This window comes from Zootoca vivipara, chromosome 6 (assembly GCF_963506605.1).
Source record: "Zootoca vivipara chromosome 6, rZooViv1.1, whole genome shotgun sequence".
In the NCBI taxonomy this organism is placed as follows: Eukaryota; Metazoa; Chordata; class Lepidosauria; order Squamata; family Lacertidae; genus Zootoca; species Zootoca vivipara.
Genome location: NC_083281.1, coordinates 19,952,054 through 19,966,688, shown reverse-complemented (window position 1 = coordinate 19,966,688; position 14,635 = coordinate 19,952,054). Strand labels below are relative to the sequence as shown.

The 14,635-nt window shown below is 47.7% G+C and overlaps 1 protein-coding gene across 1 annotated transcript; it reads left to right on the top strand.

Moving 5' to 3' along the window:
• Positions 1 to 2,390: 2,390 nt before the first annotated feature.
• Positions 2,391 to 8,472, top strand: LOC118088005 (thyroid transcription factor 1-like). Its single transcript, XM_035121153.2, has 2 exons — positions 2,391 to 2,777; positions 6,164 to 8,472. The coding sequence occupies exons 1-2, from the start codon at positions 2,519 to 2,521 to the stop codon at positions 6,706 to 6,708; spliced, it is 804 nt and encodes a 267-aa protein (XP_034977044.1). The 5' UTR covers positions 2,391 to 2,518; the 3' UTR covers positions 6,709 to 8,472.
• The last annotated feature ends 6,163 nt before the right edge of the window (positions 8,473 to 14,635 follow it).

The window sequence follows — 14,635 nt, the reverse complement described above, 5'->3', positions numbered from 1 at the left end:
TTGCAGAAGTACAGAATAAGAATGATTTTAAAAACCCAAAGGGGAGGAACCCCCAAACCAGCCTAATGAGAACTGAGTGTGACTCTGGAACTTGAACTCGCTCCCACAGAAGGTTGTGATGGCCACTGATTTTGATGGCTTTACAGTGGTACTTTTCTTAACCTGAAGCACCACTTTAGCTGATGGGGGCTCCTGTTTCTGTTCTCATCCTGAAGCAAAGTTCTTATCCCGAGGTTTGTAATCTGAAGTGTTTGTAACCCGAGGTACCACTGTACAAGAGGATGAGAGGAATTGTAGATCTGTGTCGCAGATAGGGACCTCCTAACAACTCTTGCTCCCTTTATTAAACGGTAGTTCTGACGATCCTTTGAGGGAAGCCATATGGGGTGATCCTGTTGTACACACACAGTGCAGATACGACCTTCTGAGATTCATCTAGCTCATAGCTGCCAAGTTATCCCTTTTTTACAGGGATTTTCCCTTATGCTGAATAGGCTTCCTCGCGAGAAAAGTGAAAACTTGGCAGCTATGATCTAGCTCCAAGAAGGCTCTAGCTGGGAAGTCAACTTTTTGCGTACCAAAAGCCAGCCAGCCCAGGGCCACCCAGGCGAGGGTCAGCCAGGATCCATTTGATTGCGGGATTCAGATCCACATGGGGGGGGGGACAGAGGTCAGCAAGGGGCTGCTATCAAGGGCCTCTCAGCTCACGATGGGGGGAAATAGACCCCAACTCACCCCCAGCCTTTCCATTGCAGCCATGCTGAAGGAAACACCCTGGGGCTGGGAGGAAATCCTTATATAACGGCCCCAGTGTTATTCCTCCATAACGGATATGTTCTTGCCACGGTAAGGTAGAGTCGCACAATGGTAAGTTAGAGTCAATGAACGTGTGTGTGTGTGTGTGTGTGTGTGTGTGTGTGAGAGAGAGAGAGAGAGAGAGAGAGAGAGAGAGAGAGAGAGAGAGAGAGAGAGAGAGAGAGAACAGTATTTCTCTGCCCTCAAACATTCCCCCTATTGAATGGAATGAGTTTGGGGTGGGCTGGGTGGGGTTTACAAAATCTTTTATAGTTGAAGCGAAAAGGGACAAGAATTGTTTAATGGTTCCCTTTTTTTGCACTTCTTTAAAAACCAATTTAAAAAGTTGTTTAAAAAATAGGGAGGGAAGAATGGCATGTATTTAACTCCCCAGACCAACAAAAGGAAGAAAAAACCAGAAGAGAAATGTCTAAACCAATACAGAGGGTTTTCAGAACTGTTTCAGAAAAGTGGTCCAAAAAACAGGCAAATGTGGCCATTCTTTTTACCTACAAACCTGGAACACTGGCATCTTTGCAAGAGAGAGGCTGCCCGCTGACATTTTGGGCCAGCTGGGCCCTCTCCCCTCACATCCTCCTGTGAGAGGATGTTTATTTGCCAGGCTCCATGTGGACTTTCAAAAAGTCCATGGGAAAATTGATCAATATCTTAGTGCATTTCCCCCCCAATAGACACACACACACACACACACACACATGCCCTGTATGTCATTTTGCCGAATGTACACCTTTTCGCAATGCCGTTTCCCTAAAGCAATACCTTTGCACAGGTTATTTTCCCAAATAAGTGCATTTCCACCTCCTTGTTGTCGTCGTAGTTACAGCAGCTGCATTCTTAAATAGATGTTTGTGTACTGTTTTAATTCTATGAGTGTTAAATTACTTTTTAATGATCACCTATTCAAAAAAAAATAGAGACGGATTCTACTAATTCTGTCACAGCTATTTCTTAAAGAATTGTGAATGTCATTTGAAATTGTATGATCTATTGCTGCTACTCGGAGGACTCCAAAGTCCTACAATTTATACAATTGTTAGCTTTGCTCAAGTCATTTGGTTAATGGGGGGCCACTGCCTTGTTTTCTGACCACTGGGAATCCTTCCCTTCCTCTGGGGCTTCTGAGATCTCAGCAGCCATTGCCCGCTTGCAATTATGCCACTTTTGCAGCCATGAGGACTAGAAACTTGATTAGAAAGCAAAAACAAAATCCCGCACCCGTTACCAATGTACGGCCATCCGGGTGGTATGGCTGGAGACAGCATGCCTCCTTGGGGACAGGTAGGCCCTACCTTTGTCTGCAGTGATGCCAGCGAGATGTCCCAGGTTAAAGGTTCGTGAACTGAGTCTCCCCTCTCGCCAGCGGGGTTTTCATACCAATTCACCGCTTGCCATTAACTTGGACTGTCTGCTTCTTCGCTCCTGCTGTTTGGTTAGACTCCTGGAGAGGAGGGGCTGGCTCCTTCGCCCCCACCCACCCACCCACTCCACCTCCATTGCGGTAGGTGGAGCACTTAAATCCCTGATAAGGTGCAGACTTTAAGATAAAAGGAGGAGAAGGCCCTTTGAATCACCACCTCTGCAGAGTCCGTCTGGAGAGGGGTGGGAAAGAATAGCAGGTCAAGAGTGTGTGTGTGTGTGGGGAATACCTCAGCATCCAGCTCTAAATCCTCCATCTTTCGGGGTGCGGGAATAATCCGTCCACATGGAGGACCTCAAAGCGTTTACTGCGGAGGCACTGGAAGATTTTGCCCAGTTTATGCCCGGCACCCACCAGTCTTCTTTGGGGGGCTCCAGGTTCTCCATTGGCAACTGCTTGCCTCCCAACTCCATGCTGGGTTGCTACCCAGGGACATTCCCAGGCCCAGCAGAGCTGCCCGCCTACCCGCAGGAGAACTTCAGGAACGGGGTGGCCCACGCAGACTGGTACGCCTCTGGCACCGCGGATGGACCCTACCCTTCATGTAAGTGAAGTACCCTCTTAGCTGTCGGATGGGTTGCTGTTGTTACTTTTGCAAGCAAAATGTCTGTCATCGGGCAGGGCAACTTGCACGGGGCCGTCGGCAGGCTTCTGAACTGCCAAGTGCAGAAACGTGGCAGAATAACGCTCTCGGAGGAGGCTGCCCGTTGCACCCCTGCAGGAGTTACGGACATGAGAAGAGCCTGCAGCTGGATCAGCCCAATGGCCCAGCTAGTCCAGCATCCTGTTCTCACAGTGGCCAGCCAGATGCCTCTGGGAAACCCGAGAGCGGAACCTGAGCTCTCTCTTCCCTCCTGGTATTCAGAAGCAATGCTGCCTCTGAATGTGGAGGCAGAGCAGAGCCATCAGGTCTAGTAGTAGCCATCGATAGATTTCTTTGTGAATTTGTCCAATCCCCTTTTCGAAGCCATCCAAGTTGGTGGCCGTCCCTGCCTCTTGTGGCTGGGAGTTCCACAGTTTAACTACGCTCTGCGTGACGAAGGGCTTTCTTTTATCTGTCCTAAATCTTCCAGGTTTGACTGTTCGCTCTGGGCTTGCCACCTTCCAACCAAGAGTGGGGCCTACGCTCGATGTGGCAGGGAATGCCTCTTACACACTCAAAAAGTCAACCCCCTATTTTTGAAGCTACAGCTTGAATTCCCCTGCTGTCAGAAGTTAGGGGAACCCTGCCCCTGGAACGGGTCAGAATGTTGGAAAGTTGTCATTATGTACGGAGGGAGTGTGGTGTAGTGGTTAGATTGTTAGACCAAAGAGTCCTGGTTGCTCACTGGGTGACCTTGAAACAACATAGGGAGCTGCCTTCTACCAAGACAGACCAATGGCCTAGCTCAGTAATGTGTACACAGGTTGGCAGCTGCAGCAGCTCTCCACAGTTTCTGTTTGCAACATCTGGCTTCCAAAACCTGCACTCTAGCACTGATCTAAGGCCTCTCCTCTGCCTGGGCCTAGCCTTCCTCGCAGGGTCGTTGTGAGGACAGAAAGCACTCTGTGCTCCTTGGAAGAAAAGTTAGGACAACCCGATAGATTACAAATATACATTATTGTATGCAACCGAATCTTATATAATAAAATCACACTCATTGTCCTCATGTCTATTTGTATGTAGTAATCAGAACAGCACCTTTTACCACCCAATAGGTGGGCTTGGGAGAACCCCAGATTTGTGGGGAAGCACATTAAGGGGGACCCCCTGCCCCCCAAACCCAGCCCAATGACAACTGAGCATGCTCAGTGGCTTGGGATGCCGATTGTGGGTTTTGCACATGGGAAGAAACAGAATGGAGTGGAGAATTTCTCTTTGGATAGCGCAATTGGTAGAGCACGAGACTCTTAACCTCAGGCTTGTGGGTTTGAGCCCCATGTTTGGCAAAAGATTCCATATTCCTCCCATATTCCTTCCCACATTCTTTCCCATATTCTTTCCCATATTCTTTCCCACAAAGAACAGGGCCGGTAGAGTTACAATTCCCAGAGTTATTTGGGAAAATAATATCAGCTTTTGTCCTGGTTCCCTGGAGTCATCTGGCTGGCCGCTGTGAGAACAGGATGCTGGACTTGGTGGGCCATTGCCCTGATCCTGCAGCCAGGCTCTTCTTGTGTTCTTATCTTTTTAGTGAAAGTCCAGTATCCCTCGCATTGGAAAATGGTGTCGGAGTTTTGCCAGCAGAAAGCATCCTATCCTTACAGATCTGCAGTATTTTCAGTGCACGCTTAAAAAACTCGAGCTCCCCCAAAGAATTCTGACAACCATAGCTTCCCTCTCATGGAGCTAAGATTTCCTTGACCTACTGAGGCCTACAGGATTATTTGGCAGAAGTTGTGCGTTTTTAAAGTGTGTTGAATATGAATATATGGCGTTATCAGCAGCGCATGCTAACCAGCCGAGCTGAAATGAGGACCAGGCTTTTGATCGCCAGATCAAGGGCATCACTTTTGGTGAATTAACCAAACTAAATAGTTTAAACTAGATTTTGAAAAGTTGTACAATGAGTTGTTGTTGTTTTGAATTTTATCGTGCTTCCTTGGTGGGTCATGCAAACCGCTATTGCGTGGACAGGCGGAGTCCCCCCCCCCAACCCCAGGCGACCCCTGAGTGGAATAATGACTCAAGACAACGTGTTATGGGATTAAAATTGGCCACAACTTTATTAAGTTTCAGGTGTAGGGAGACCTTGGCTCAGGCATTGCACATTTATCCTTCCCAGTCCCCAGCCGGGGATCTGAGAGACATCAGGGTTATCTAGAATGTGTGGGGATTGGGCTGGCTCTGGAGAACATATGTTCAAGCAGAGAGCCCGCCCCCCCCCCCGTTTTGCCGTTGTTGCAGGGGAGAGCAATGACAACCTCTCGGCGTATGGCCAATGCCTCCCCTCAAGACCCTTTTAACGGGGAACCCTGGGATCACTGCCGCAAGGGGGGTGTGGGTCACCGCTTCACACCCCCCCATTTAGGAAGATAGACTAAAGGATTCCGCCCAAGGCCTGAAACCGCCAAAGTTGTGATGTTTTGCTACGGGAAAGGCAAAACCTGCCAATGCAGGAAAATTCCTTTCTGGCCCTTCAACAGCGACCATGACATAGCAGTGCCTGTGTACCTGTGGAAAAGAGGTTAACCTACAAAAGAAGACTTAACTGAGGGAGGGCAGGGTGGGAGAAGTTCTAGAGCCAACTGAGGCTTCGCAGGTAAGATTCACCTTCTATTGTGTGGGCAGGTCGGTCCCTCCCCTTACCTGCCCGCTGAGGTAGACGAAGACCTCCAGGTACCCAGCCTGCATTTTATGTGGGGACCGGTCATTCTGAACGATGTTTTTACTGGGCAGGGGTCACTGCAGATGAATTTATGGGACTAAGAGAGTGACCATCTGGGAAAAAAAACAAATGAGGAATCGCTGCTTTAAATGTATAGTGTGGATCCACATGCTACAAAGAGCTCCCCCCCCCCCACAAAAAAACTGGGACTCTGCATTTGATTATTATTATTTTATTATTTATTTGATTTCTATACCGCCTTCATCTGAAGATCTCAGGGTGCTTCACAAGATAAAAAGACAGTCGTACCTTGGATCCCAAACGCCTTGGTACTCGGACGTTTTGGCTCCCGAACACCGCAAACCCGGAAGTGATTGTTCCAGTTTGCGAACATTCTTTTGGAACCCAAGCATCCGACGGGGCTTCCGCGACTCCCGATTGGCTGCAGGAGCTTCCTGCAGCCAATTAGAAGCTGTGATTTGGTTTTGGAACGTTTTAGAAGTCTAACGGACTTCCGGAATGGATTCCTTTCGACTTCCAAGGTACGACTGTACAGGATAATGTTTGATTCTCAATGGCAGCCTGACTCGCTCTCATTCTTTCTCCTCTCCCCCACCCCCAGTCCCCAGGTATGTGGGGACATCGGGGTTCAGTGTAGCCGGAGCAGACTGCCTGGGCTACATTGGCGAGGTGATCAAGCCGCCCTCGTTCTTCACCGGGAACCCATCCAAAAGGAAGCGCCGGGTGCTGTTCACCCGGGCCCAGGTTCATGAGCTGGAGAAGAGGTTTGAACTGCAGAGGTACCTGACCGCCCCAGAGCGTGAGCACTTAGCCACCATCACCCACCTCACCCCGAATCAGGTGAAGATCTGGTTCCAGAACCACCGGTACAAGATGAAGAAGCAAGGCAAGCAACAGGACCCCAAGGCCGACCTAGGGCAGGAAGCACACCGAACCTGCGACAGCGGTGTGGTTCCACCACACCCAGGGGGCTACCCTTTTGCCGGGTCTCTGATGGAGGAGAAGTCCTTGGTAGGGTCTCCTTATCCCTTCCCTGGACTCGCACCCAGCAGCCAGAGATTATCTGCCAGCCCCAGTTCCAGCGCCGACTCTCAGCCTGGCACAAAGGCTGCAGAAAGCAGGCTGGCGTTCGGCAAACCATGGTAGCTGACGGAAGGGGACCAAGATTGGACCATTTGATGGCACGAGAGGCCGTGCTGTGCACCCGACAGCCCACGCAAGGGGCTTGCCTTGTCGTGTTGCACAGGTAGCACCCAGTGGACGGGGGCATCAGATGTGACTTGTGTGCCGTCAGGCTGGCCGCTCTGAAACCAGCTGAGATTTGCTTTTGTGCTACAGTACCAGGTCAGGGCTAGATATGGCAAGACTGGAGCCAGGGCAAAACCTGGTCAGGAGCTAGCCAGCAGTAAATCACACTGTGCAAGTTGGATTGGACTCTGTATTGACAAAATCCGGGATCTGCACAGGCCTAATGGGCAAAGCAACTTATCTCTGGCAGCTCTTGCCCCCATAAAGCAGTTGCCGAGACTGAAAATCCCCGCCTCCCCACAGCTGCCTAAGTTCCCTCCTCTCCAGGGTCTACCCGAAGCAATCAGAGACTGCGCCTGTGTGAAGCAAACTTCTCCTCTGCCCCTTTCATGCCTCCCTTGGTTCTGGGAGAAGGTTCTGGGGTAGAGGAGCTTGTCAGGTTTCTTCACCAGCCTAACTCATCTCTGCTTCTTGCCCCTCCCTCCTCTCCAGCCTCCGCTTTTGGCTCTGATTCCGGACTGCTCTCTGCCACAGCCTCTTCCGCACTCACTAAGCCCTGTTGCCCCTTCAGCTTCCAACATCTCCTCTACCCAGTTTTCTCCCTCGGACCACTCATCCTTGCCCCACCACCAATCCCTGGGCTGTGAACCTACTTCCCTCGTGGGTTCCCCAGCTGGTTCCTCCCGCCACTTCTTCATCCAGCCAGTCCATGACCTCTGGTTAGAGAAAGAACTTGGGTTGAATCAGACGGGTTGTAGGTGGAGTGGCTAAATCTGGAGCAGCGGCACGCCTGGGGTCCCTTTGGGGCTGATAGGGCGGAAGGCGGGGAGGCAAACAGGAGGTGGCGCCAGAGCGAAGGTTGTGCTGAGCCAACAGATTCTAGTTTTGTGTCCATCCTCCTCCCTGCCAAGTTACACCAGGGCAACACTGAGACAGAGCAGGAAGCTGATGGCCTGAATTGGTTGTAAGTGAAAGGCAGGCTGAGGTTGGTAAGGCCAAGCCCCATTCACCGGAACGCAGGGGTGAGGAACCTTTTCCATCTGGCAGGCCAGATCTTTGATAGGGCCAACTTTGATAGGTGGGAAGAACCACTCCTCTGTCAATTATCCGATACCCTAATGGTGGAAGTCGATTGACAGGTGAGCAGCCAAGTCTCCACCTGCCCCACACCTGGCATCACCTATAATAATATGGGGCAAGTGAGAGTGCTCCGGGGAAGACAACCTGGTGGGCCAGATTTGGGCCCGCAGGCTGAGGGTTCCTTGCTCCTGCCCTAATGGACCAACCATCACTCAGGTGCTTATTGGCTTTTTAGACAGAAGAGACCAGACTAAAACATAATGAGAAATCATGGTAGGAAGACGAGGAGGAGCCAAGCTGCCGACAGGCTTAAACCAGCAAGTCTCAAACCATTTTAAATCCCGCAAAAAAGAAGGAAATAAAGAAAAAGGTTTGCTGCTTGGACCAGACACATACTTCAGCTGCAACTTTTCAGATCAGCCAGCACTTCTGATTGATCGGTGCTCCAGGATCGATCGCTGTAGCTTTCTTGGGAAAAGGGAAAGATCCATCAAATGACTTTTGCTGATTTCTCTGCAGGCTCCCTTCTTATTGCTTTGTCGAAAGCAAATCAGCACAGATTACGGCAAGAGTAAGCAGGGGGGGGGGAGTGGAGTGTCAATTCTCTTTAGACCAGCCTTTGCTGGCCTGGTGTCCTCCTGGTGTTTGGGACTGCAGTTCACACCATCTCGAACCACTGATCATGCTGGCTGGGGCTGGTGGAGGTAAATTTTCCTCTGACTGAACTACCGGGTTTTTGGGGTGGGGTGGGGGTAGGAGAGATAATTTGTTGTTAGGTGGTGCAAACAGCAGGTGACAGCTCAGGGCTTGCTTGTTGCGCTGTGGTGACAGAGTGCCTTAATCCTCTTTAATTGTGCAAAAATATGTTTGAGCTTGAAAACCTCCTGAAAACAGGGACAGACTGGGATGGTGCCTGTCTAGCAGTTGCCCAGACGTGAAAACTACTTGCCGTTGCATCCTCAGGTTCAAAAAGGTATTGACGATTGCTATGCGGGAAGAAAGAAATTGTACACGAGAACATTCAAGAGAACTTGGAGAGACCAGGTACATTGGTGCCTCATGGCAGAACTCCATTTCAGATCAAACAGGATCAGAACACACCTCAGGTTGCCTCTGGATATTGGAACTCACCTGAGGAAACTCTAGACCACATGCAGACTAGACACATTTAAAGCACATTCTTTTCCTCAAAGAATTCTGGGTACTGTAGTTTGCTAAGAGATGCTGGGAACAGTAGCTAGGGTGTGTGTTGAACTACAGTGCCCAGAATTCTTTGAGGGAGATAATGAGCTTTAAGTGTGCTTTAAAGGCATAGTGTCCACTACTCTAGAGCAAGGAGAAAGATTGTCCGGTTTTGTTACATTCATTTACTATAGACATAGCTGCCAAGTCTCCCGCTGAAAAATGCGGGATCAGCAGCGGCGCAGCACCAGAAGTTGCTTCTACGCATGCGTAGAAGCAACTTCCGGTGCCGGCGATGCCCGATTTCCGGTGCCCAGACATGGGCAGGGCAGCACCCGAAATGGAGCCTCCCTGGCAGGAAATCCGGGGGAATTTCCGGGATTTTTTTTCTAATTGGGATAACAGCGGGAAACGGATTAAAATCCGGGGGTTTCCCGCGAAAAACTGGAGACTTGGCAGCTATGACTATAGATGTGTTCTATATCCCGCAAGCTTTCCAAATTGTACACTTTGCAAGGCCATGATTAGCCCGAGGTCTGGAAATTCCCTGTACACATAACCTCTGGTATATGTTGCATGTGCTCTGTATCATAAAATCCATTTAAAAAAAAAACAAAAAACCCTAGTTATCCCTTAAAAAAAACAAGGCTAAAGATGAAACAGCGCCAGCATAAACCTGAGTGTCACGCTGAGATAAAAGACAAATATTACTCCAATCTAGATATGATATTGTAAGACTGGGCAACGTATACGCAGGACGAACGTCATCCTGGAATACGCTATGTATGCCAGGAACACTGTGAGCACTGTCCATTTCTCAACACATTTGTTTGCAGTGGAGAACGACTTCTCAAGAAGCACATTCAGACACTAGTGCAGTTGTTCAAATTTTCTGGAACAAATACTCATGAAAGATGGGTGGGGAGTCAATTTTCCACCCTGAAACAGTATCCACGTTTGCTGCTATTGTTTAGGGAAGGGCTGCAGCCCGGGGATTAAGAGCATCCGCTTTGCATGGAGAAAACTGCAGGTTCTAACCCCCGCAAGCGCCTGCAGGTAGGCCTGACACTCTGAAGAACTGTTGCCAGCCTGTGTAGACAATATTCAGGTAGGTTCACCAAGAATCTAGGCAACTGCTGATGTTCCTTAGTAGGTTAGCCACTAGATCCCTGTTAACAATAGACTTGTCTGTAGGACAAAATAATAAAACCTGTTCTGGATCATCTGCATTTCACTGTCCAGTTATTTTTCTGGCCGAGTGAAGGATTTGTCCCCTATATTTCTGCATGAGGGGAGAAGAGCAGAACTCCTGCTACAACTTCACATGTCCAGATGGCAAATACCCACAGGCTGAATTGTAAATACATTTCGGTCAATACAAATGACTGGAATTGTCCTTGGAGGTTTTTAAGCAGAGGGTGGGTGGCCATCTGTCATGGATGCTTTAGTTGAGATTCCTGCATTCCAGGGGGCTGGCTTAGAGGACCCTTGGGGGTCCCTTCCAAGTCTATGATTCTATGATTCTGTGTACTTTTCAAAAGCTCTACAGTGGTACCTCGGTTTAAGTACACAATTGGTTTCGGAAGTCTGTACTTAACCTGAAACGTACTTAACCTGAAGCGAACTTTCCCATTGAAAGTAATGGAAAGTGGATTAATCCGTTCCAGACGGTCCACAGAGTACTTAAACTGAAGCGTACTTAACCTGAAGCGAACATTCCCATTGAAAGTAATGGAAAATGGGTTAATCCATTCCAGACAGGTCCGCAGAGTACTTAAAGTACTCAAACCGAAGCATACTTAAACCAAGGTATGACTGTACTTCCAATTTGCAGGTAGCAAGTCAAATTCACTATTCCGCCACATCCACTTCCATTTATTACCTGGTATAGCAAGTCTCCTTTTCTCAGAAAATCACAGCAAGCAACACCCTGGGGAGCAAATAGCAGCTGGGGATGGAGCGAGATATTTTCAGCAAGAAAACTGGTACAGCACCAATCTAGATTGCAAGCACGTTCTGGATCGGGGGCCCAGCGCCTGCATTTTCTTCATGTTAAGAGCGGTCCATTTCAGAACAGTTTCTGAAAATCATGGCTAAAGGTGACCAAAATAACTTCATAACACACAGAGCGGCCCTATATGCCCTGGCTGCAAAATAAGAAGAAAAATGGGAAATGAGTTAGATAAAATCTCTATAAATTGTGGTGATTCAAGGGTATAATTTGAAATCAAACTGGATTTGAGTTGGTGTCTCTGGTAACCCTTCACTTAAATCACAGATGTTGGCTCATATCTGCATTGTTTTATTGGAACTTTGGCTAGAGCAATAAACCTAAATTGATTGATTTCTTTTTTAAATTTTATTTATGCTTTTCAGGTTTTATACATTTCACAAATTTTACAATCATTTTCACATTTCAAAACTCGACTTCCTTCCCCCTCTTTCTGCGGTTCCTTAAATTTATTTTTAATATCGTCTGCATATTCAAATTAACTTAATTTGCTCATTTATTCACCTGCTTTAAATATATACTCTTATCAAACTGCAGGTTATTACAATAATCCTGCCAATGTTCTTACCCGTTTACAATTCATCTGTAAATATTCCAATAAACCAATTCAACTCTTTTATAAAAAATTTGTTATCTTGATTTCTTATTCTTCTGGTAAGTTTCGCCATTTCTGCATATTCCGTAAGTTTTTGTATCCATTCTTCCTTTGCTAGGACTTCTGCTTCTTTCCATTTTGGGGTGAGTAATGTTCTTGCCGCTGTAGCAGCATACATGAGTACGTTTCTATGCAGTTTCGGTATTTCTGTCCCTATAATTTCCAAAAGAAAAGTGATTTCTCGATTGACTAATGTTAAGGTGTGTTTTGGTCCACTTCTTTCTGTGTTGAGCGGCACTAACTGTTCGTCTCTCCAGCCTGGGTGTTTTCCTGCAACATGCTACCAACGTAATAACTGCGGTGGATTTAGAATCGTAGAATGGGTTTACACTGCTGTCCAAACACTATTCCAGTTTATTAGCTGCTCTGCAGCCTTACCATCTGGAAGGCCCCATTCTTACCCATTAAAAAGATAAAAAAGGTAAAGGACCCCTGGACGGTTAAGTCCATTCAAAGGCGACTATGGCGTTGCAGCGCTCATCTCATTTTCAGACTGAGGGAGCCGGCGTTTGTCCACAGACAGCTTTCCGGGTCATGCGGCCAGCATGACTAAACCGCTTCTGGTGCAACGGGCCACCGTGACGGAAGCCAGAGCGCACGGAAACACCTTTTAACTTCCCACTGCAATGGTACCTATTTATCTACTTGCACTGGCCTGCTTTCGAACTGCTAGGTTGGCAGGAGCTGGGACAAAGCAACAGGAGCTCACCCCGTCACGGGGATTCAAACTACTAACCTTCTGATCGGCAAGTCCAAGAGGCTCAGTGGTTTAGACCACAGTGCCACCCGCATCCCATTATTGCCACCCCGAAGGCACTCTTGCACCAAACAGATGTGGGATGAAAAAACACAAACACCCTAGAAGACAGGGCTGGCCCACCCATGGGGCAAGGTGAGGCAGCTGCCTTAGGCAGCAAGATCCACAAGATCTACAAGATCCAGCAGATCTGGCCTCCAAGGAAGGCATTGCTCCCTGCTGCCACATCTGCCACCTTGCCAGTACCCCATGACACCTCAACAGCAGCCTGTTGGCAAAGAGGTGCTACTGCTTGCCCCCTCCAACCCTTGTCTTCTTCACCCCTTCTTCCCTGGCAGCGGAGGGGACATTTTGTGGTTCACCTCGGCCCCGCTGGAACATGCGTGGCAATGAAAAGTTACAGGGTAGCTCAGCCCGGGGACTAGGAGACTCTTAATCCCAGGGTTGTGGGTTCAAGTCCCACGCTGGGCATGGCAGGGGGTTGGATTGGATGACCCTCGAGGTCCCTCTCAACTCTATACAGTACTAAGATTCCACGATCAACAAGAAGTTATGGGGGGTTTGCTGATTGGAAACGAAGGAGTATGTCTGCCCCCAAATTTACACCAGCATAAACAGTATTGAAAGCAGGATCATGTAGCAACAACCGGGAAAAGATAGATATAATATTTTACAAGGACGGGAAGAAACATAACAGACAGAATAATGGCCACACACAGGAAAAACAAGGATATAGTTTGAGTGCCTCACCTGTAGTTTTTATAAATAATTTAATGTGTCAATACGAATGGAAGTTGTTAATACTGCAGTTGTTGTATAAGGGATTGTTATTGTGACCAGAGTGTAGCTGAAATTACTGTATTTTTCCATGTATAAGACTAGGTTTCCCCCCTAAAATATAATGTCCAAAATTTGGGGGAGTTTTATACACAGATATATCTCCCCCTATTTTCTTAAATCGGAGTCCCCCTAAATCTTATAGATGGGGGCATCTTATAGACTGAAAAATACAGTACAATAAGATTTTGGAACGCAGAAATAAAGTAAATCATCAAACCATCAATTCCAGCACGCGGGGGGCCACCTAAATTATATAATTTGGCATCTGAATGATTGATATTAGTAATTGTATTATAATTTGGCATTTTTATAATGAGGCTATTATTGGATTGTAATTGAAAACTAATAAAACTAATAAAATTATCAAGAGAGAGAGAAGGAAGGAAGGAAGGAAGGAAGGAAGGAAGGAAGGAAGGAAGGAAGGAAGGAAGGAAGGAAGGATCACGTATAATAGCCCCACTACCATCAATTGCAAAATCATCATGGACAAATGATCAAAAGGAGGCCTGCAGGTCCCTGCAATCAAAGTCTAAGCCCCAGGAGCTCAGAAACCAGCCACCTCAGCAGAGACCAATGCATCTACCAGAATTTTGCTGCCTAGTAAATATTTAGCCGACTTCTGTTCTCCAAGACTCGGCATTCTTTGATGGCATCTAGAATGATTTGGCACGGACAGCTTTGAGCAAATACCCGTTCTGAAAACTCCACTGCGGCAGCGATCTTGTTGAACCTGGGCTGCTCTGAACCTCTGGGCAAATATGTACCCAAGCAGGAAATGGAGACAGTATTTCACATCCAGAAGCTCTGATTGACGCCTCAGGGCAGCCCTTAAATGTTGTGCCAGAATTTCAGAAGTTTTTCTTCGCATTTGTAAAGGCAAAAACCAGCAGCGCTTACCTTAAGTCAGAGCTCATCTCAGAAGTCTGTTTCGCAGTGAGCAGACTCAACTTCGGGGCACACAAGTGTTTCTGAACATGTGCAGAGTGCATCTTCCTGGGTCATCGCAACCAGGCCCATTCCATCTGGGTTGAGGAGGAAGTGCTTCCAGATCTGGAGGACCAATGTTTAGACCCAGGACCTCTCTCCCTCTTTCGTTTATAGTCACTATTTGTTCAGCATCATTAGCCCTAATTGGGAATAATCCACATTTTGGTATCTCTTTAATCCCTGCTGATAATAAGTAAATCAGAATCATTAAGGAATAACTAGCACAAGTTTGTAAACTAGGAGCCAAACCAGAGCCACCAAAAAAAGCTTTTTCTGTGTGGATTATAACAAATCAAAGCTACAGGACTGAGTT